Here is a 20,690-nt window from a genome sequence, read left to right as displayed (position 1 = left end):
ACTCTGTTTGTCGGTGATGTTAAAGCTTTCTTGGCACGGTAGGTGTGGATATAATATAGTATTAAAAGTAGCCATTTGGGCAAAATTTCGAGCTTCAGAAAGACCGAAGCGCATGGTAAATCGAGCAGTGCGGATTTAGCAAAAGACATATTCCCTCTGATCAGTTCTTTTATGTTAACTGAAATAGCATCACAAGTAATTTAAACGTCAAAACCCATAAGCACCTGTATATATATCTAGTGTTTGGGGATAGTTTTGACCAAAAACACATTATCCACGAGATTGCTTGTATTGAGAGGCAATGCTACTGGATACCGTTTTGATTTCCCATATCGGCTACCACTCCTTTTGGTGCTCAGTGCTAGACATACTCCAAATTCACTTACATAGTCATCGAGAAAATGATAAAAAATTAAACACAGGGCCTGTAGATGTTACAGTCTACGATTGGACGAACGGTGATCGATGAGGGTGGTGGTGCCACCTGTGGGACGGGGAACGAAATAACTGGTGACAGAAAATTTCAAAGGGAAAAAAAGAGAGTCGAGTCAGTGCACTTCTTCTTCTTCTTCTTGTTCTTTTTGCTTTTGTATCGAGACTCTTTTTCTCTCTGTAACAAGGATACCAAAACCCACATAAAAACTCTCGAAAGATATGGCACAAGTCTGTTGGGATGTCACCGTCACCAATGATGGTGAACGGATTCTTTGCAAAGCTCACGGAGCTGATCAATGTCAAGCCTGCAATGTGGATTGGGCTGACCACAATGCTCTTGCCACCACATTGAAACACGTGAAGGAATTACCGCCACCCAATGCACCTAATCCCGTGCGCAATGCTCAGGTGACTCGGCTCAAGGAAGAAGGTAACAAGCATTTCAAGACGGGCAATTACGATGAAGCTATTCGATTCTATACCATGGCCGTCGACCTGTCGTGGTCTCGTCCTTTGTGGGAACCTCTTGCATTTCAGTACGTTCGTGAAGAACTGGCGCCGGTACTCAGCAATCGCTCTGCTGCCCATCTCGCGTTGAAGAACTATGTCGATGCTTATGTGGATGCGGAAATGGTGACGCGGCTCAAGCGTGAATGGAGCAAGGGTTGGTTTAGAAAAGGCAAGGCTCTTTACGGATTAGGTCGAGCCGAGGAAGCAGCAGAAGCCTTTCAAACAGGATTACGTTTCGATCACGAAAGCGAAGAATTGCAAAACGCATTGAAAGAAATTGAAGATGTTTCCATCTAATATAAAAGATATCAATATTACTCGCTCACTCACACACTCACTCTCTGGCAAACTCAAACGGAACTGCAACAAGAAAAATGGCGACCTTTTTTTTATTTTATTTTTTCCCAGACCATGCTGGCTTTGTGAGGGACAGTTTTGAAGTCATTGAAAGAAAAAGTCTCAATTTGAACGTGGGCATATCGAAATACATTGGATGAAGGGAGAAACAGTCTCTATTGAAAGTTTTAGCTTTTTGTGAATCGGACATATAAAAAATAAAATAAATCAGAAATATACAACATTCACCATGTCACCCCCTTTTTTTTCTCGTTAAATAGCCGATTTTGGGCAACGTATCACTGTGAACATGGTGGCGTTGTCACTATTTTTTTCGGGAAGTTTTCAATCTTGATGTGTCGCTTGAACCCGTCAACATTTAGTCATCAAAACATTGTGAGGAAACATGCATGATTTTATCACTTGACTGAAATAGGTCCGCTCCTCCAAATATTCATCTTTTTTATTTCAATGACGATCGCACGTGTGCATCTTCAATTTCATCATCAAGTAACACAAACAAAATTTCTAATCGCTGAAAACCCTAAACTCTAAAATTCACCACTATAAGAACGATGCAAGTCAGCCACATCCAAGTTCTAAAGGCGAACAAAAACAAAGATCAATACATTGGTTAAGTGATAATGTTCTCATTGAAACAAAGAGAAACCGAAAACAACAAACTAGCGTACTCATAATTATACCTTCTTTCGATGATTACTGTACTATTCTTGCAGGCTAGAAATCGGATATGTGATAGGTATGGGTGAACTCGCATAATCCAGATGCATGGATGTCATGGTGTTTCAGCAAAGACGTTGTTAGGTATGACCAAAGTTGCCCCTTTCAAAAAAGAAACACTGTCTTTCTCGTCAATGGTTTACTACGTTTATGATAGGCTACTCAGTGCAGCCATCAAAAGATACCACAACATCCGAGAGTGACAGAAAGATAAGAAATGAAAAAGATGTGTGATCATGCTGCATGAATTCTCATGCGCTCGGATAAATTAACAAGTACCACCGTTTCTTTTCTGTATAATAGAGAACTTTTTTTTTTTATCTCAAGTATCCATGGCACTGTTGTATCGTCGGATGATAGCGCAAGAGCAACGCCCATCGTTCAAGGCATTCAAAAGTCTTGTGATGAATTTGTGAACTCTTTGCTTCCGATTCGATCTCCTTGAGAGGTTAGATAATATGCATATCTTGCGAGACGTATCTGGATTTGAGTTTACTGACCCACAAGAACAGGCGCCGTATGATAAAGTTTTATTTCGCATGTCGCGGCTTCCTAACTGCATGATTCTATGTCGTCGCACGCGTTTTTATCCATTGTTACCTGATTTTGTAAGGCCCTCCCGAAAATGATGAGCATCACCAAAACCATTATTCTTTGTTTCGTATATCGTATTCCTGCGGCCAACTTGTTTACAAACAACGGTGAGGTGACGCACTGTGGGCAGCTATTCAAGCAATTTCCATGATGTTTTGGGTTTATTTCTTCTTTTAGTTAATGCTATACAAATCAGTTACGCCTTCTTCAATACAGAATCTTGATTCCTGATAGCTTCTTCCTTCAGATGAGCAACTTCTTTCAATTTAGTCTGCAATTGCATGGACGCACTGTCGATCCATTGTAAGGAAGACAAATGCGAATTAAGAATCTTCACAATCTGGCCCACCTACATTCGCCATTCCAAGAAATTAATACATGTCACCGAAATTCTCGCATCTTGTATCGTACAAGACAACTTACCACATCACCGTCTTCATCAACAGCCGATTGTTGCGCACCACCCATCTTGTTAATTTCTTCAATCATGATGGTAAGGTTACGGTTGACATCGTCCAGTTGACCGTTCAAATTCTCTGCAAGTGTGTACGCCTTTTCTCTTTGGATATCCGCTGGCTGCATAGGTTGCTGTAAGTTGCTCTCTTCCATCGTTTCTTTGATCTGTTTTTCGTAGTTATCAAGTATGTTACTCAATTCATCTTGTTGTGTATTGACATAGTCCAGATTCTGATCAATCTCTCGTTGTGTCATTTCGATTTTGGTCACTTCATCGTGAAGTTTGGAGATCTATATCAAACATGAATATCCTGCATAGACCAGTCTTTGAAAAGAAATATTTTACCTGACTGCCATTGGCGATCAAATGTCGATCCCATTCAGATACTTGAGCTGCCTGTTGATGGAACAGTTTGGTGTATTTTTCGAGATCCTTTGTCCACATATTCATGATTTCTTCCATGGTCTTATTCTTGAGCGAGGATGGAGTGGGAGCGACCACAGGAGCAGAAGCGGATGTTGTACCGGCGGCATTGGCGCCGCTACCAGCTGCAGATACTGTAGGTTGTGATGTCAATGTAGGAGCGCTATTGCCTAGGATCGAAGCCGTTCCTGAGGCTGTAGTAGTAGCTGTGGAAGTAGCCGCTAAAATGGCAAAGGAGTAAAGAAAAAAGTTCATCAGACACTCAAAAAAGACCCAATATCCACATTCCATTCAGTGACCACTTACTGGAAGCTGGTGTCGATTTGGCTCCAAACAAGCTGCCGCCACCAAAGCTACCTCCCAGGCTGGGAGCAGACGAGGCAGGCTGGCTCGAAGCTGTAGAAGCACCGCCGAGCGAAAAAGTTTTAGGAGCCGATGCCGCAGTAGAAGTGGTAGTTGTGTTGGTATTTCCAAAGGAGAAACCGCCGCCAAGACCGGAAGCGGGGGTGGACGTCGCTGTTGTTGAAGCAGGTGTGCTGCTGGTTTGTCCAAAGCCGAAGCCTCCTGGAGTGCTTGGTTTGGCTCCAAACAATGAATTCGTCGCACCTGTCGTGGCAGGAGCGCTTGTCGTTGTCGTTGCCGCGGTAGAACCGAAACCTCCAAATCCACCAAAAGCAGGTGTCGTCGTCGTCGTGGTAGCTGAAGTAGCAGGCGTCGTAGATGTGCCAAAGCCGCCAAAACCGGTCGATGTAGGTGCTGTCGCGGTGCCAAACGAACCAAAGCCGGCGCTGCCTGTCGATGCGGGTGCGGATGCGGCCGACGTACCGAAGCCACCGAGACCAGTGGCAGGAGCCGAGGTGGCTGTCGAACCAAATCCTTTGTTGGCTGAAGCACCGAATCCGGTGCCAGCATTGGATGCACCAAATCCTCCAAAACCGGCATTGCCAGTGGCAGGTGGATTGGTGGAGCTACCAAATGCGGTGTTGGAAGGAGTGGTGGATGCGCCAAAAAGTCCTCCACCACCCGTGGTGGTGCTGGCTGGCGTGGTCGAACTGCCGAATGAAAATCCAGTTGTGGGTGCCGCCGATGTTTGCGTTCCGAATGCCGGCGTTGCAGTAGACGACCCAAAGGTGGATCCTGTGTTTTGGTCTATTGAAATTCCTAATGAGAGAACAGCAACGACACTGCTCATTCTCAACGTCACTTACTTGCGCCAAAGCTACCGAAACCGGTACCTTGCTGATTAGCACCGGTGTTTCCGAAAGAGAAGGCTATCAAAAGTGGTCAAGATAGTAAGTAAAGGGCCTCTTAAATAGATGCAGGAATAAATTACCCATGGTACGCGTTCGATAATGAGATGGATAGCCTCAATATGGTCGCGCCGACAAAAAATAAAAAATAAAAAAGTTGGGCTGCACCTCGTTTGTGACGTGCAATTTGCGCTGCGGCGCTCCAAAGACGTCAGTCTGACCATGCAGCCAAGTATGCCACTTTGGTGACTTTGTCGATCTTATCCCTTTTTTCAAGGCGTATCCAATAGCAAAATGGTCTTTTAGCACTTGCTTGTCCCAAAAGCACATATAATTCCGTCTATTTCAATCCGGACTGAAAAGTTGCTTCCATACACACAAGGGAGCGTAACTGTTACGTTCTCGCGATAACTTCCACAAGAGAGCGTAACGTGTAACGCAAAAAGAAAAGAAAAAAAAAACACATGAATTCCCTATAAATACTTTAGAATGAACACTTATTACTGTGATAAGGTTTGAATTAGCTGTAACTGCACTTTCTGGTAACAGCAGGCAGATGGGACCAAATCTTACACTAAATAGCTTTTAAAGGTACAATTCATAGACTTTTGGTTTAACCTTCCAAAAAGAAGTCGAGCAAGATACAAGTGATGTGTGGCAAAAAAAAAAAAAAGGTGGATTGTATTTATAGAAACAAGTAAAACTATACTGCAAGATAACGCTTTTGAAAAAAGGTAGAATATGAAAAATGGCATTGATACAATGGGCACTGCTGAAAAAAACAAAATTTAATGACCGTAATATATGGCAGGGTAACCTCTAATGAGCTGGGACGATGGGGTTTTGTTTTCTGCCATGAGTTTCCTCTCTTGTCTAGCCCATTCTTCGAATCGACGCATAATAATTCCGGTGCTGTCAAATTCACCTTCACGTCGACCGTGATCTTCCTTCTTTTCATCGCCGGCTCCTTGCACTTGACGTGTTTGGCCCCACGAGAAATCGTCAAAATGCCAATACGCATACGCTGGCAACACAAGATTCCATATCGGTAACGACCCAAGGTACACAATCATCCAGCCAACGTAGGCCATTTTACGTGTGGTGAGCGCAATCAATACGGCCGGCAAACCAAGAATCGCCGCCAACAATAACAGAGGAATCAGAGGCACCGGTGTGACAAAAAATGAAATGATAATAAGATAAATGGTGAAAGAAATAGCTGCCGGCAGTACCACCGTGCCCACCAGTTCCATGAATACCACAAATTGCATGGAAAAGCAAAATGTGCCACATAAATCGCGAATCAGCACCAGTTCCAATAAATTGTGAACCGTGGAATTAATCCATCGTCGTCGCTGTGAAAGAAGAATTTTAAATGTGTCAGGTACCACTGTCTTGCAGACCTACAAGAATTCAACATTCATAATAAATAAGATGGCCATCAATATTCACTAGACATGGTTTTTTCTTCTTTTACCGCTTGAGGCACAAAAATCATCTTGCGTTTTGGAAACGTGCGCAACATGAGGGTGGTGAGATATCGATCTTCGCCGAGAAGTAGCAAGTTCTTTTTATGCAATGTATCTACAATGTTTTCGGAATACTTTTCGACGATATCGGAAGAGCAGAAGATCGGAATAAAACGGTCGCCTTTGGGTGCAATGATTCGATACATGCAGAAACATCCAGGCAAGCATGTCACACCTCCAAAAATGGACTCGAAAGCTTTGCTCATGTGATGTGATATATAATATTCAAAAACTATCCATCTTGTTAATTCTCCCACCTGACAAAAAACGTGTAATAGGTAGAATCACTTCTATTTTTTTTTTTTATATATACCTTGGATGGCCGTGATCCAACTGTCTGCCTTATTGGCAATTTTTGTTTCACCACATAAACCCATAATAGTAGCATCGCGCGACATGCAAGCAATCATACGCGCCAAAGAATCGGGGTAAACCTTGGTATCTGCATCAACCTATTTAAACAATCGTAACGGGAGAGAAATTAATATCAAAGATCGCCCGGTAAAGTGATTTGACACTGCTGATAATTTACCATGAGACATGTTTCGAACCTTGATGGATGATATCCCGTGAGTTTGATAATGGCTTTGCAGAATTCGTATTCAAGTTCGCACATGCGTTCTCCGTTGTACACTTTTTGCATTGCGTTCATCAAAATGACTTGACTATCACGTTTACCACGATTTCCGGGCTTTTTATCCTTGGCTTCCGCTTCAGCACCGCATTTGACAATAACAATCATAGGTACATGCTTCTGTTCGGATTCAGGAACGACTTCGGGAGCTTTACTCGGATCGTCGTTATATCTGTAGTAGCCTGCATACACCTTGGCCTTATTATGTCGTTTGGTACCGTCGGCAATCGCAACGTACGAAGAGGCTTTCACTTGGTTACGGGGAACTAGATCATCCTTCATCATTGACAAGACAATATCGGGAGTCGACGCCCCGTTGCCTGAACCGATAATGATGCCGTCACAAATAACGAGCAGCAGCTTGTGAGAAGAAGGATAATCTGTATTGGCCAGTGAATCAATGGTGGTGCGCAGACCCTCTTCACCTTCGGAATAGCATGTGACGACCATAAAGGTGTGAATAAGGTCAAAATTGAAGTTGTATTGCTCTTGGGCTTGAAGATTGGAAGCCGACCCGCTTTGTGGAAGAGCCAGTGAATCGAAAGTATTGAAAAAACTCGAGTTGAGCATATACGACATATGATTTGGCGAGGATGGGGTAGTGCGGAGAGGACTTTCCATCCCGTTGGCATGGTAAAAGCGCGACGTTTTCAGTTGGCTCGGCGAATTGGGTTGAGTAAATCGGGAGGTGATGGGAAGAAAGCGACGTTTGGCTTTGGGTGTACCCATGGCGGCTCGGCCGGACGAAACGCTGCTGGTACTGTTATTACGTGTGTGAACGGCTCCAGGCGTGCCAGCAGCCGCAGCATCCATGTCGGTGGTCGAAAGAGAGTTGTTAGATGGATTTTGCAGGTCTTGTACGGATGCAATACTTCGCGTTCGAGGGTAATGCATATCTTCGACGTTGTTCATTTCCCAATCCAGCACGGCTTCCTGCCGTTGTCTCCGTTCCTCGGCCGTTTCCTCACGAATACTCCCCAGTTTCCATGATAAAAACCATCCAAAAATCAGAGCCAGGAAAAAACGGATCAAAACCACCCCAAGAATAACCGCCAACGATACCCAGAGCACGATATCGGAAATAATACACCCAGCGGATTTGGAGTCCAACACGCCGACTTTGAGTATATCCGTTAAACATTGACCCAACTTTAACCGATCGGCCGTCGTCGTCAACCAATAGGTGGCATCGCGGCCAATAAATGCACTTCCGGGACCAACAAATTGGGCGATTGACAGTGGCAAAGGAACATTGGGTGTCAGATACCGCAGCCGTGACAGATCAAGAACATTGCTGTAGATTTTGGCAGTGAACCCCTTAGTATGATTTTCATGCACCGCACTTTTTTTTTTCTTTGTGGCATTCAAGATATGGACTCACCCGTTGAAAGCCACTAAACTCGTGCCTGGTTGCTGAATGTCTGTCCAGTTGTAATATACATCGCCAACGACTTTTAATCGTCGCAGCGCTCTTCGTGATTTGCGTGTAATGTGGCACCCGTCGCGTTTCGGGTTATCGGTACTGTTAAGTGCAGGTTCGTAACGATCAATGGGAACACAAGGGAAATAGTTGGCGACATTTCCTTTGGCATCGTCGGCAATAAGCGGTATTAAGAGATCCTTGCAATGGTAGTTGACGACTTGGAACATGAAGGATAAATCTTTTCCGCCCAAGCCATACTCTTGCAGATCACCGCTGCCGGGGACACCAGGATACGGTGTAGGATGTCGGAAGGTTTTGAGATCAAAGGCTCGACCGGATATGATGATTTGATCGTTGGCCACACCGGCAGGCTTGATCCGGTTAGGCTGTCGACCGCACACCGTGGCATTAAATCCAAACGTCAAAAAACCCACAGCCGCACACAGCAATATGATGATCTGAACCAGCGCCACTTTTTCTCGCCAAGCTTGTTGCATCTGTTTGTCACGGATTCCTGCCAGATAGATATAAATGCATGTCTTTGGTTAATATTTCGTATCTGCATGTATACACACGGATCTGTTAGAGTGGGCTGTACCAAAGACGCGCAGAATCAACGGTGGCGCCCACCACGTGAAAGCCCAACTTGCCGCTACCCAGTAACTACCGGGTCCTTTCCATCCTTTGGGTTTCGCTTCTTCCTCTTCTTTTACGGCGGTATAGGTCAAATACCGAGCTCGGCGAAGATCTTCGGCGCGTGGAGTTTCGCTTTCCGTGATTGCTTTTTCCGCGAGATCGATTTTTGAAGCGTCATCTTTCTCAGAAGGAGCGTCACGTTGATGGGAAGGGGTATTGGGAGGCCGAGACGTCGTCTGATGGGTTGAGTGGTTTGAACTGACAGAGGATTGGTCTCTCATTGATGTATCAACACGTAAATTAGATGGTACTGACTTTCGACTAGAGGGAGATCCGGGTATCTGTGCCGCTGGTTCCAAATGCGAAGATGGTTCGGTACGACCACTATCATCGTGGCTATTATTCTCCGAAGAGGATACCATGATCTCCTCTTCTTTGTCGTTTTCGTAGAATAATTAGAACAGAAGAGAAATCCGCCAGCTTCTATAATAGCCGAAGTACGAAAAAAAAAAGAACACAAGAAGAAAGAAAGGATCCGAATCAGAAATAGCGCAGCCAACTGAATCCATAGATGATACCAAAATAGACATAACCAATGACTGGATGTATGGATCCAGTCATCTTGTCGCAAAAATAGTCCATGTCACCCATTCTTTTTCGCCTGTTCTTCCATCTGTGTGCAATAAACAGTACGATGAATCAACGATGACTATGATAGTTGTTTCCTCTCTATACTATCCGTTATTAATCATTGACCATGACATGCAAAATTCAACACCGTATAGACGTAAACATGCCACATTCCCAGAGAAGGCGAATTTGAAACTACCGAAATTCCCGAAAGGGATGTTTTTTTATTCATTCAATTTTCCCTTGATTCCCCATTTGCATGTCAGACTTGGTTCTGTCCCTTATGCTAAACCTTTTTACATCGGGTCTTAGTTGAAGTCTGTTGGTTGCTCTTGGTTTCGGGGATGATTTCCCTTGCACAATAAGAAAGACACAGGTTATGACAAAACCAGCATCTTTTTCATCAGAAACCGCATCAGCCAGCACATCAATTGCGACCGTGGAAAGATAAAATAAAAAAAGATGTAAACTCCTTATGGTCTACTGTGTTTTTTATTATATGATTCTGTAAACTGGTTCAATGAGCAAAGGATCGTGAACTGTGCTTGACAATTTGGTACTTACTTATGAAGAAGAGGAGGGAATAATAACAAGGACATCGTCATCACTGCGGAATAAATCTAAAAGTTTCTTGTTCATCTGCTTCGAGTTGATAGGAATAGCCATTTTCCCGTTGTGACGGGCGATCGAAAATGAGGAGGGTACATTGTCCAATTCCTGCAACGTATGATAAGTATCACAAGAGAGTAAATCACTGAACACTCGAACACGTACCTCTTTCATTTGGTCTATCACGGCATCGATCGTTTGATTCTTCAAAAAAATCGATCCCAGGATATTTTCATCGGACCGGGAGCCAAGGTATACCAGAATTTCTTTCTCTGTTTCCAAAGGAGTCGACGATACGTGCTCTTTTTGTGTAGGAGGTTGGGAAGAGGTGACGACGGGGGCGGTTTCCTGCACGGCATCGACCGCGGCTTGTTGACGTACAATTTTCTCGAGCTTATTTTCAGAAAATTCCTCTGGGTGAAGCCATGACTTTTCGAGATCCGGATTTTTTAGGTAAGAAGGAACAACAGGCAGGTCGGGTTCGGGATGTAAAGTAGCAGTATCGACCTCGCCCATGGCATCCTTCAGTAAAGAAGCAATCGTATCGTATGTGGCGGCCAAGTCGTATGCCGTTTGACCTTTGTTCGTCTTGATATTCGGATCAGCGCCGTTACCCAACAATTGCCGTATAATGAGTTCGTGACCGCGGTGAGCCGCCCAATGTAAGGCCGTCCTTTTTTCTACACATCAGTGTCAAGGAACATATAGGATGCATCATCCAAATTTGCCGATTTACCAACTGTACTCACCAGCCATTCATCTTGTTCTGAGAATTGATATTGACACCTGCATGAATAAAGTGATGCACCGCCTTGATATTACCGAGGGCAGCTACCTCGCGTAAAGTCTCCTCTCTCTCGTCTCCAAACATCATTATGCAGCTCAATAACAAACTGGAATGGTTGGATGAAGTGGGACATTAAAAATTGGGCTTTTTTCTTTCTCCACCTGTGTGGCTTGGCATCGTCCAGTCTTTTTTTTTTTACCAAAGTGAAGAGCATGGCTTTGAAACGCGATATATTAATACGAGAGATGACAATTTATTACGGGAAAAGTGGACTTGATACAACTGCAAACGATTACAATTTTATTTGGCATGATGCATGAAAAACAGTGGGAGTGATGGAGAAAAAAAATTTACTTGAAGATCTTGCCATCAGCGAAACCCTCAACTTCCCAAGCAAAGTACTTGTAGATTTCATCCTTCTTGCTTTCGTATTCAGAAGGTTCGATCTTCTTGAAGGAGTAAGAGTCGTAATCAGCAGCATCATAGACTTCGAAGGGCACTTCTTGACCACGGATAAGGAAGTAACCAGAGATGGTGTTGTTGTTGTTGGTACCGCAGACGACCATGGAAGCGAAAGCATACTTCTTGGCACGTTCAAGACGAGCGTAGAAACCACCGATCAAGTTGTTGGACATGAAAGTCATGGTCAATTCGTCGTTGTACTTGTAGTCGACTCTCCAGAGAGAGTAACCCTCGGGATCGTGGTGTTCCCAGAACCACTTCATGGCGACATCAGAGTCGTTGTTGGAGTACATACGCTTCCATTCATCCATGACGAACTTGGAGGGAGGGAGCAAGTCAAGAGCGGACTTGGGCTTGGGAGCGGGCTTGGGAGCCTCTTCAGCGGGAGCGGCTTCCTTCTTGGCAGCTTCCTTCTTGGGAGCTTCCTTCTTGGGTTCCTTCTTCTCCTTCTTGGGAGGAGTGTACTTCAAGGGAGTCTCGCAAAGAGTGATTTCACCAAGGGCGGCCTTGAAGTGCTTCTGGTTGACGAGGGTGTTGAAGTAACGGGTGACGTTCTTGTACTGGGAGCGGAAAGCCTTGTCGAAAACGACCTTGTAGGGCAACACAAGGGAGGTGACAAGGGCAATATCGGCGTAGGTGACAGATTCACCAACAAGGAAGGTCTTGGTCAACAAGATCTTGTCCAAAGCAGCCATGGCTCTCTTGGTCTTTTCAATGGCACCGTCAACGGTGGGCTTCATGTAGGGCATGTAGCCCATCAAGGGGTAGATCCACTGACCAACGTTGTTGTTGATTTCGTTGTCAGCAAAGAGAACCCATTGCATGATCAAAGCCTTCTCAACAGCATTGGCACCGACAAGGGGAGAGTTCTCCTTGATGGCAGCAGCTAAACCAATACAATAAGTCACTCTTGCTCTCTTTCTTCGAACGTTTTTTCTGTGCACCTACCATAGTAACCAATGGCGGAGGATTCAAAGAGATCGACTTCAGGGCTCTCGAAAACGGGAACCTTGCCCATGGGGAACTTGGAAATGAAAGCTTCATCCTTAAGCTGGGTCATGTCAAAGTCCTGAATGTTGACTTCGACGCCATTGTAGGCAGCCTATTCATCAACCAAAGAAAATTAAATGGTCAGCTTTTACTATTGTCATGGCTTGTTCGAATTCAGTTTCTACTTACGGCAATCACGGCCTTGGCGGCACGAGGGTTCTGAGGGTACGACTTGATGATCTGTTCAAAATATACAAGAAATTAGCATGGACGGATTCATCATGATATGATCATCACAGCGGATTGAATGGATGGATAACGTACACCAATGGATGCCATTTTCGTTGAAAGGATAGGGAAGCAGCTGGGAAGCTTTCAGGAAGCCCATTTCAATTCCTTACCGAACAAAATAAAAATAGTCACAACTCCGGCCGGCTTGCAAAGGCTTTTGGATTATATCCAATCAATGCTGCCCAAAGACGATTTTTTGGCATGAATTGTCTGACAAAGACGCACCCCATGGTTCCTTCATTTTCTCGGCACTTTTATTTGGGAACAGCTATACAAACAAAAATAAAAGAACATGTCTCTCTGTTGAAAAAAAATCGATCAGCAAAAGAAAGCTTGTTATGTATAAAAAATCAATGACTATAATATTGAACAAGTATACGCAGCAGATTATGATATGCGAGGCTAGTAGAACAAAAGAAAAAAAAGGATAAATGCGAAGTTATTTTTTCATGATATGGTATTCAGCGTGCATGTATTGCATAAAAGAGATTTCTGCGATGATTGGCTAGGCAACTCCTTCAATCCAGGAAGTCGACGGAAACATGATGAACAGACAGTGAGATCACTTTCGGTCCCTTTTCCTTCCTAAGTATAAAGTGTCCATTCAGTTACCGATACCGTTGGATCCATCGAAGCCCATTCGCTTACCTCTCGCAGTTTCTTGATCAATTGACCGAGTTCATCACGCAGCCGTTTGTTATTGATGCGCAGTTGGTGTAACTCGTATTGCCAATTGGCGTTCCTTGCAATGTTTAGTTCCTCCACCATTTGATCATAGGAGCCAGTGGAGCTAGGCTTTAAATCGTCGGCCCTATCGTCGAGGGTTTCTTTTGTGTCGGCTTCGACAGTATTGGGATCTATAGAAACAAACGCGGGACTGGCATCGTTCGTGGTGTCGGCATCCATGACTTTGGTTTGCATCAGAACAAATGATGGACGATCACTGGCCGAGGTTGCACCGTCCGGATAGAATACCGAGTCCACCATAACTTCCATGCCTGCATGATTTAATAAGATGTGTTGCAAGTGAACAATTTTGCCTTCTTTCACTTCGGCCAGTGCACGCGTGAGATCGGTCGTTCGGTTACTTCGCATAAGCTGGTACAACGACATGCCAATGATGTCGTTCGGTGGTATCCCCAGAATATTGGCACATGCCCAACTCGTGTATAATAGCAGCCCGTCCATACTTAGTTTACTCCAAAATATGTGATCATCTGCCCCTCGGCTGTAAGCACTCCTTCTCGACGTATCATTGCTGAGATACAGTCTTTGTCCCAGGCCCAGGACACGCCGCGGTAATTGGTACATTGGGCGTTCCCGACCCGAAAGAACGACGTACTTTCGCCCTCTTCCATCTTCGTTGCGTAACTTTCCCGAGCATTCAATCCACATATAGTCCGAGTTTTTCTTTCTTACCCGATATATCAGATTGACAGGATCCATGGAATCACTCGACGCTTGTTTAAGCTCCCTCATGACCGTGGTCAGATCGGACGGATGACAAATGTCTTTGAGCAATTTGCCCAACAGTTCAGAAGGCTTATAACCCAGAAGGGTTTCTGTCGCTTTCGACACGTATAAGAAGATGCCTTTGATGGTCAATACATGGATCATATCCGGACTCTGATCTAACAAGAGCTCATGCCAACAACGTCGGAATCGTCCATCATCCGTATTGGCTTCTTTGATGAGACTCTCGACATTCATTGGTGTTTCATTGTCAACCGTGGCTATAGTTGACTTCGGTGACGGTGGCCGAATCCATTCTTTAACAGGATCTTTGCCATTTGTGTCCGGTTCAAAGTCGCCATCTACAAATATATATATATATATATTTAGTGTTAAAAGGACGAGATCCGATCATCCAATGAGGTGATACTTGCTTGCACGAATGGTTTGTGGTATAGTTATATTGCGATAATTGAGGACATAGGTGCCGTCTACAGCAATCCTGCGTAAGCAAGTGGACTGTGTAACCTTGCTTTCACGCCCCTCTCTTTCACTCAGATATCCCATGGTGAGGCTTGCAGTTTTACAATGAACTTGGGGGATGGGTGGTGGTGGTTGTGGTGGGGGAGGGGGGCGGTGGTTTCGTTTTTGGTCTTCATCAGTGTATCCCTATTTCCCACCCCAAAATATAATGAAAATACCTTAACTACCCTTCATACTGCGAATAACCGTGTTTGGTTGTTCGACAAGATCGGCTTGAAGTCCAACAAAATATTCAATCTCGTCCGAATTAGCCGCGATAGGAATAATGGTAAGAAGGTTTACAAATGGCTGTAAGAATTGGCAAAATCATCAGTTGTTAAACATCTCACCATGAAAAAATAATTTCACCAACACTCTTTTTTAAAAAAGTACCTGCCCTGTTTTCTGGTAATTAATGATGCTTGATTGTGATTCTTTGCCCTGGACCATATGCATTTTGATGTGATACACAGTTGTATTGTCGGTGTATTTACGTCGAGAACCGATTACGACTCTTCCATCTGGTGCCTGAAGAAATCGACAGTTGCGGCCCACCACTTCGCTAGGTGCGTATCCCGTCAAGCGTTCAAACATGGGCGAAGCGTAGATAATAGGAAAATCGTATTGCCGAGCGTCTACGACGACAAAAGAACAAGACAAATCGATGGGCCCAAGGTTAATCTGTGGATTAGGTCTTTTTGGAGAGCGGGGTCAGTTTTTTTTTCTTTCATTACGAGCGGTGGGAAAGGAATGATAGATCGACTTTTTTATATCTTTACCTATTCACGACTCGTGAAAGGACCGATAACATGTCGAATCCTGTACTGGTGTACATGCCGGAGTATCGGTTGGATTCTGGCACGGATGTGGTGGTAGAGGACGGTATGGCCTGAAACGATGGTAGAATAGGGGGAACTTTGCCACGATTCATAGGAGGTTCAACTGAAGGTCCAGCGTCAAATTGCGAAGGAGTGGTGGTAGTAATGAGACCGGCGGCGTAGCCACTGTAGTCAAACATACGATCGGTAGGAGGCGGAATATTGGTGCTTTCGTAAAGCTGCGGATTGAAAGACGAGATATTGTCAAAATAAGGATCCATGGCCAAGAAAATTCAAAGCATAGACTGGAAGGGTGCTCGAGAGGGGAGAGCAGGAACTATCTCCACTGGGGGAAACACCCAGAAAAAAAAAGTAGGTGAAAAACTCCACTGATCCGGCAAGCACGTGATGTCGATGCGGCCGATCTGAGTTTGGGAAATCGTTCCAATGCAATCATGCTCGCGCAATCATTCGAATCCTCTTTTTGGCTTCCACACTGTCCCCGTCTTCACTTTTCTTGCCTGGCTGCTTGACATGTCCAAATCCTATAACTGGGATCAAATCCGACAGCAAGTCAGAACATTTCGGGCCCAAATTCACGCAAGCTTTCCTGCCCAAGCATTGGCCGTCATCAAAGATTTCGCCATTGATGCTTCGTCCTCCACACTTTATTTCCTCGCCAACAACATTACAGACGACGGCAGTCTTAGTCGCCATTTAGCACTGTATAAAGTAGACTTTGCTGGATTTCTCTCGGATAATGATATCTTGTCTGCAAAAGGTAAGTATGGAAAACAACGCGAAACAAGCACAGCCTGGATAGTCTCTAAACGAACAATTTTTTTTGGTCTATTCACAGATACCTCGGTCAACGGCAAGCTGCACAAGGGAAACGAGGGAAACTTGAACAAGTTGTCTACGTTACCAGTTCTCACTTGGTCGAAAGCGTTCCTTGGTGACATGGCCTCTAACCCGTCCAATGATTCACCCATGCTGTCAGAGGTCTCGATGCCACCCCAAGGCGTCACTTACTATGAATACTCGAGCGGAAGAATGCTCATCGTCTTTGGTAACGATAATCGTATGTACGTTCGAGACAATGGCATGGTGAGTACAAACAAGGGCAGACGTCAATGCGGTTTTTTTCTTTTTTATGCAAGAAATTTTTTCTAAGCAACTTTTTTGATCAAGATGCCGGTGCTGGTTCCTCAGCCAAGTGAAGTTCAATCGACTTTGCAGGTGCCATCTTATTTATCGAATTCACCTACTTCACTGTCAACGTGTGCACTTGATCACACTTCTTCCAAAACCACTTACACCAAAGGTTCCGACGTCGCCGACCGATGTATGCGAGCGGATCCTAAATTAGGCGGCTATCACAATGAGCTCGTGGCTTTTATTCGCAATCGAGACATATGGGTCTGTAATCTCGACGGATGTGAATTACAGTTGACGTTTTGCGCCCAGGACCCTTCGAAACCGGCAATCAGCTGCGGTGTGGCGGAATACATGATGCAGGTGTGAAATTTGGGAACGAATATATTTTTTTCGAGGCGACACTCGTTTAACCGTTTTGCAGGAAGAGTTTCACCGATTTACGAGCTATTATTGGGAACCTGTAACCGAGTCGGAGGTGAATCGCATTTTATATCTGGAAACGTCAGAAGAAGAGGTCGATCTGGTGGCGCCGGCTGATACCGAGGTCAATTCCGTGGCCGATAAAACTCCTCCAGAAGCTATCCGTTACCCGCGCGCTGGACGCCCCAATGCTAAGAGTTCAGTACGCCTTGTCGAATTTAAGCCGTCCTTTGGCGATGACAACAGTTCCATTGTACATAAACGGATTTGGGATCCCGCCTTGCGCAAGTCGTTCCCTTGGATAGAGTATATTGTTCGATTCGGCTGGCTTCCGGACAATCAAAGGTGGGTTCACCCTGCAAATCTCAACTAGAGTATCCACCTAACGCGAGTGTTAGTGTATGGTTGCAACTACTTTCGAGGGATCAAACACGCATGGTGGTCCTGAGGATAAGCTGCACACAGTTCAGGACATTCGAGGAATTTCAGCGGATGCAACAGCAAGGAGACACGCCGTCTTTGGAATTCGATATTTTGTGGCAAGAAGAAACCGACATATGGATCAATATTGCAGACGCTTATCATTTCTTAAACTCGACATCCGTTGGTCGTACCGAATTCATTTGGAGCTCTGAAAAGTCTGGGTTTCGACATTTGTATCTAGTGATCCAAGATCATCTTACCGGAACCAGCACCGTACGACAACTGACAGAAGGAGATTGGTGTGTTACAGATAAATCAATTCAGGTAGATGAAGGGCGTCAATTGGTTTTCTTTACTGCCAAACATCCTTCCGATCTGGAAACCCATCTCTATGTCGTGCGTTACAATGAGCGGAGCACCCCCGTTCTCCTGACGACGCCTGGATTCAGTCACACCATTACCATGAACCTGGAGCTGGGCGTATTTGTGGACCAGTTTTCTAGCTTAAGCCAGCCACCTGTTTTGGCACTGCGAAAGCTAAACTACAGCTCGCATGGCGCCTTGCCCACGGTCTCCGACGACAATACCGTCCTGCTGGCATCCATCTTTGACAAAGAGGACGAAAATGAGTTTGAGGATACAGGTACATCGTATGGCAGTCAGGATAGTCACATCACGGTATCACCGACCTCTCCTCCTGCAAGCGAATATAAATTCAAAAGCAACGATGTCTGGCTTTGTCCACCAGATTCTGTCACTGATGTCACCCAGAACAAGCAATCGATACCCCGGGGAGAACTCTTTACATTTCCTGCCAATGATGGTAAGATCCCCATTTTTTCCTGATTTTTGTTGCATCTGCAGATGGTGTGAGTATTTAATTGCATACAACGCAGGAACTCGTCTACATGGATGCTTGTATAAACCAAGGAATTACGCAGCAGGGAACAGCTACCCCACCATTCTATACATCTATGGCGGGCCGAAAACGCAATTGGTGACCAATGATTTCAAGTTTGCACGATTACTTCGTTATTTGATGTCGACCTACTTTGGTTTTGCGGTGGTGATTATGGATGGCCGCGGTTCATGCGATCGAGGTTTAAAGTTCGAGTCATATATCAAACACAAGCTGGGCATGATCGAATTGAAAGATCAGATAGCAGGGCTCCAGTATCTGGCCAACAGCAAATTTGGTGCACAAGCGACAGAGGATGGAATGTTGCACAGTGTGATTGACCTGGACCGAGTCGCCGTGACAGGCTGGTCGTATGGAGGCTACTTGAGTCTCATGGGATTGGCTCAGTACCCCGACCTTTTCAAAATAGCCATCACCGGAGCCCCCGTGACACGTTGGGAATTATACGATGCTGCCTATACAGAACGATACATGGGCCTGCCGTCCGAGTATGCGGATAATTACGCGCGTAGTAGTGTTCTGCATTGGATCGGGCAATTCCCGGACACGTAAGTAAAAAAAGACAGCCATTCATACAAATAGAATGGGACCACTGAACGGGTTATTATTTAACAGTGATCACCGATTGCTGATTGCTCACGGATATATCGACGAGAATGTTCACTTTCGCAATACGGAAGAACTTGTCGCTGAGCTCCTGAAGCATAAGAAACCTCACTACCTGCAAGTATACCCTACCGAGAAGCACGGGCTGCGGCATGCCAGTGTCAATGAACATTTCGAAACACTCATGTTTTACTGGCTTGTAAATCACTTGTAAGCGTATTCTTTTTTTTTTCCATGCGGTGGAAGGTCTGGCACCTTTTTCGGCAAATTGGGCATTGACAAGAGAATTGCCACAAATCGGGTTGCCATGAGCACAAAGGTGATGTCGAGTAACACCGACCGTCACTGGTGATATACCTGACGATGGTGATTTTGTATTGTTTTAGTAAGCTGGGTTTTTTATCATGTAACTGCAATAATAGAAACATTTTCATTTGACATGTAGTATTTAAATAACATTAGAGCAGTTTAATTTGCGCATCGACCATCATTGACTGCTTGCTGAGGTTGATTTTTTGAGCGAGATAAAAAAAGAAGGTTTATCGGTATTGGGGAATCATGAGTTTTGCTTTCGATAAGAAAGGAAAAGTCCCATCTTTACTATTGGGTTTTCTCACAATTGTTGTTTGCACCAAAAGATCGTATATCTTGGTTGTGCTTCTGTTTTCACGTTTAACAGTAAATTGCGAAGGAGGTCACTTCAGCAGCCAATCCATGAATGGTATTTGAGCTTTTTGGGCGCTGTTTGAGGAAAAATTGAACCGGGTTACGACCATGCATTGGAGCCCACCAAATTTCGATAGGTTGATTCTCGTGTTTTCTTGGTATAATATTCTTCTAGTTTGTCCTTTTCCATTTGCCAACGCTGAAGGTCTTTCTTTTGTTTCTGTTCCAACATTTTCAGAAACTCTTGCCGTTGCACGTCAAGTTCATCGGTTTCCGGTGAGTGTTCCGTCTGTGTGATGATATCCTGAAGAGCTGCTAAACGTTCCTTTGTAGTGCTGGCTGCAATAATAGTATTACAATAAAGGAAGGAAGGTAAGAAAAAACACACCTATCCACATCGCGGTGTATCACCCACCTTGGTTTGATATCTCTTCAAAGTCAAAGTGGCATTGCTTGGCTTGCTCCAGTTGTTGAACACTTTGTACAAGCTGAACATAATGACTGGCGAGCGTTTCGGGATTGATCTTGCTGTGACAGTTGTCCTATCCATGTATTTAATGAGAAAGTGAAATCTTGTCAAATGCAAGCCAGGACTCACGTCGAAAGCTTGAACGAATGCTCCGAGTTCATGCTGTAATCTCTGTTGAGGCTTCTGGAACAAAACGTTGTCGAGATCACCCACGTCTTTGGTTTTATTATGTTAGTAAACAATGCCGTACTCCAGACTCATTAGAATGCACCTTTTAACACATTGTCCACATCGGTATTTGCCATGGTCTGGGTCCATGCACAAAGTCCCAGAGTCCCCTTTTTTAAAAAATTCCTGCGGAGCGCGAGGGACGTCGGATAAACCGAAAAAGGAAGGTACGCCAGACTTGACCGTTTCCTGCTCACAAGAAACCGACTCCACGACACGTTTCCATGGATACCTTGTAATAAAGGTATACAAATGAAGGGACCCATTGTATG

The 20,690-nt window shown here is 44.7% G+C and overlaps 8 protein-coding genes across 8 annotated transcripts; 2 read left to right on the top strand and 6 right to left on the bottom strand.

Moving 5' to 3' along the window:
• Positions 1–546: 546 nt before the first annotated feature.
• BYT42DRAFT_551618 (uncharacterized protein) lies at positions 547–1,530 on the top strand. Its single transcript, XM_051566284.1, has one exon. The coding sequence runs from the start codon at positions 655–657 to the stop codon at positions 1,240–1,242; it is 588 nt and encodes a 195-aa protein (XP_051428134.1). The 5' UTR covers positions 547–654; the 3' UTR covers positions 1,243–1,530.
• Positions 1,531–2,943: 1,413 nt separating this feature from the next.
• BYT42DRAFT_551614 (Nsp1-like C-terminal region-domain-containing protein) lies at positions 2,944–4,877 on the bottom strand. Its single transcript, XM_051566283.1, has 5 exons — positions 4,830–4,877; positions 4,705–4,767; positions 3,803–4,645; positions 3,419–3,717; positions 2,944–3,363 (listed from the first exon to the last, which is right to left on the bottom strand). The coding sequence occupies exons 1-5, from the start codon at positions 4,831–4,833 to the stop codon at positions 2,998–3,000; spliced, it is 1,575 nt and encodes a 524-aa protein (XP_051428133.1). The 5' UTR covers positions 4,834–4,877; the 3' UTR covers positions 2,944–2,997.
• A 550-nt stretch (positions 4,878–5,427) lies between these two features.
• On the bottom strand, positions 5,428–9,249 carry BYT42DRAFT_619635 (chitin synthase-domain-containing protein; the record flags this gene model as incomplete). The annotated part of the gene is made up of 6 exons (XM_051572356.1): positions 5,428–6,149; positions 6,224–6,507; positions 6,589–6,727; positions 6,808–8,203; positions 8,291–8,846; positions 8,931–9,249. 6 exons carry the CDS (start codon positions 9,247–9,249, stop codon positions 5,535–5,537), a joined length of 3,309 nt encoding a protein of 1,102 aa, XP_051428132.1. The 3' UTR covers positions 5,428–5,534.
• A 547-nt stretch (positions 9,250–9,796) lies between these two features.
• BYT42DRAFT_12692 (uncharacterized protein) lies at positions 9,797–11,101 on the bottom strand. Its single transcript, XM_051562172.1, has 4 exons — positions 10,957–11,101; positions 10,373–10,880; positions 10,163–10,315; positions 9,797–10,103 (listed from the first exon to the last, which is right to left on the bottom strand). Exons 1-3 carry the CDS (start codon positions 11,079–11,081, stop codon positions 10,163–10,165), a joined length of 786 nt encoding a protein of 261 aa, XP_051428131.1. The 5' UTR covers positions 11,082–11,101; the 3' UTR covers positions 9,797–10,103.
• Positions 11,102–11,225: 124 nt separating this feature from the next.
• On the bottom strand, positions 11,226–12,800 carry BYT42DRAFT_551606 (uncharacterized protein). The gene is made up of 4 exons (XM_051566282.1): positions 12,771–12,800; positions 12,636–12,686; positions 12,405–12,558; positions 11,226–12,342 (listed from the first exon to the last, which is right to left on the bottom strand). Exons 1-4 carry the CDS (start codon positions 12,783–12,785, stop codon positions 11,345–11,347), a joined length of 1,218 nt encoding a protein of 405 aa, XP_051428130.1. The 5' UTR covers positions 12,786–12,800; the 3' UTR covers positions 11,226–11,344.
• A 173-nt stretch (positions 12,801–12,973) lies between these two features.
• On the bottom strand, positions 12,974–15,899 carry BYT42DRAFT_551604 (white collar one B). The gene is made up of 6 exons (XM_051566281.1): positions 15,491–15,899; positions 15,105–15,405; positions 14,900–15,020; positions 14,624–14,680; positions 13,386–14,551; positions 12,974–13,322 (listed from the first exon to the last, which is right to left on the bottom strand). Exons 1-6 carry the CDS (start codon positions 15,808–15,810, stop codon positions 13,185–13,187), a joined length of 2,103 nt encoding a protein of 700 aa, XP_051428129.1. The 5' UTR covers positions 15,811–15,899; the 3' UTR covers positions 12,974–13,184.
• Positions 15,900–16,063: 164 nt separating this feature from the next.
• BYT42DRAFT_609376 (uncharacterized protein) lies at positions 16,064–19,269 on the top strand (the record flags this gene model as incomplete). The annotated part of the gene is made up of 7 exons (XM_051571257.1): positions 16,064–16,310; positions 16,389–16,636; positions 16,721–17,047; positions 17,109–17,452; positions 17,506–18,353; positions 18,427–18,997; positions 19,065–19,269. 7 exons carry the CDS (start codon positions 16,064–16,066, stop codon positions 19,267–19,269), a joined length of 2,790 nt encoding a protein of 929 aa, XP_051428128.1.
• Positions 19,270–19,821: 552 nt separating this feature from the next.
• Positions 19,822–20,495, bottom strand: BYT42DRAFT_541833 (uncharacterized protein; the record flags this gene model as incomplete). The annotated part of the gene is made up of 4 exons (XM_051565576.1): positions 19,822–20,060; positions 20,137–20,263; positions 20,320–20,405; positions 20,462–20,495. The coding sequence occupies 4 exons, from the start codon at positions 20,493–20,495 to the stop codon at positions 19,822–19,824; spliced, it is 486 nt and encodes a 161-aa protein (XP_051428127.1).
• Positions 20,496–20,690: the final 195 nt, after the last annotated feature.

This window comes from Radiomyces spectabilis, assembly GCF_025331425.1.
Source record: "Radiomyces spectabilis strain NRRL 2753 chromosome Unknown BYT42scaffold_1, whole genome shotgun sequence".
NCBI lineage: Eukaryota > Fungi > Mucoromycota > Mucoromycetes > Mucorales > Radiomycetaceae > Radiomyces > Radiomyces spectabilis.
This window is presented reverse-complemented; position numbering and strand designations above follow the sequence as displayed.